Genomic DNA, 578 nt, shown 5'->3' on the forward strand with positions numbered 1-578 from the left:
TGCCATAATCATCTCATTTCTTTTTCATCTCTCATATTATTACTTCCATTAAGTGGATTTTCGGCCAAAAGTTTGATATATTTTGACATCCTTTAGGCATGGTCTTTATCTCATAAACTCAGGAACCTTCCCTCAATGAATTTTGGGGAAGTTTACCCTAACAAATTTATGAATTTTTGGTTTCTGTATTAAAATTGACTGTGCACAACATTTACACAATGACTGTGGATTTGTGCTTATCTTAAGCTAATATATTTGTAATGAGTTGTGTAACTCAAGTTATTTTGGAATAATTTTAAAGTTAATATTCAGTTGATATTGTAACAGTTTCATTAAGATCATATTTGATATCTTTTGAAATGAAAGTTTGTTTTTTTTCTCAGATGATTTCAAGTAGCATTTTTTTTTCTCCTGTCTCACACAGACTGAGAGAAGTGAGCAATGAAGTTCCTTCAGTGATATCACAAGTGTTGTTAACTCAGTACTGCAGTGTGCTTGTGCAGCGCCTTAGGGATAACCACCCTGTCCTCCCCGAGACCCCCACTAAACTGCCACAAAATAAACAGGTTCTGGTGAGG

The 578-nt window shown here is 34.4% G+C and overlaps 1 protein-coding gene across 7 annotated transcripts in view; it reads left to right on the forward strand.

Annotated features, from left to right (window-relative positions):
* LOC119581992 (pneumococcal serine-rich repeat protein-like) overlaps positions 1 to 578 on the forward strand; it is a 14,058-nt gene that overhangs the window by 8,627 nt on the left and 4,853 nt on the right. For 6 of the 7 annotated variants that reach the window (XM_037930181.1, XM_037930182.1, XM_037930183.1 and 3 more), the window contains one exon: positions 425 to 572. In XM_037930181.1, the coding sequence (XP_037786109.1) occupies positions 425 to 572 (148 nt within the window). The remainder of the gene's footprint in view (positions 1 to 424; positions 573 to 578) is intronic. The other variant, XM_037930184.1, reaches the window with a different exon arrangement.

This window comes from Penaeus monodon, chromosome 15, assembly GCF_015228065.2.
Source record: "Penaeus monodon isolate SGIC_2016 chromosome 15, NSTDA_Pmon_1, whole genome shotgun sequence".
Taxonomy (NCBI): domain Eukaryota; kingdom Metazoa; phylum Arthropoda; class Malacostraca; order Decapoda; family Penaeidae; genus Penaeus; species Penaeus monodon.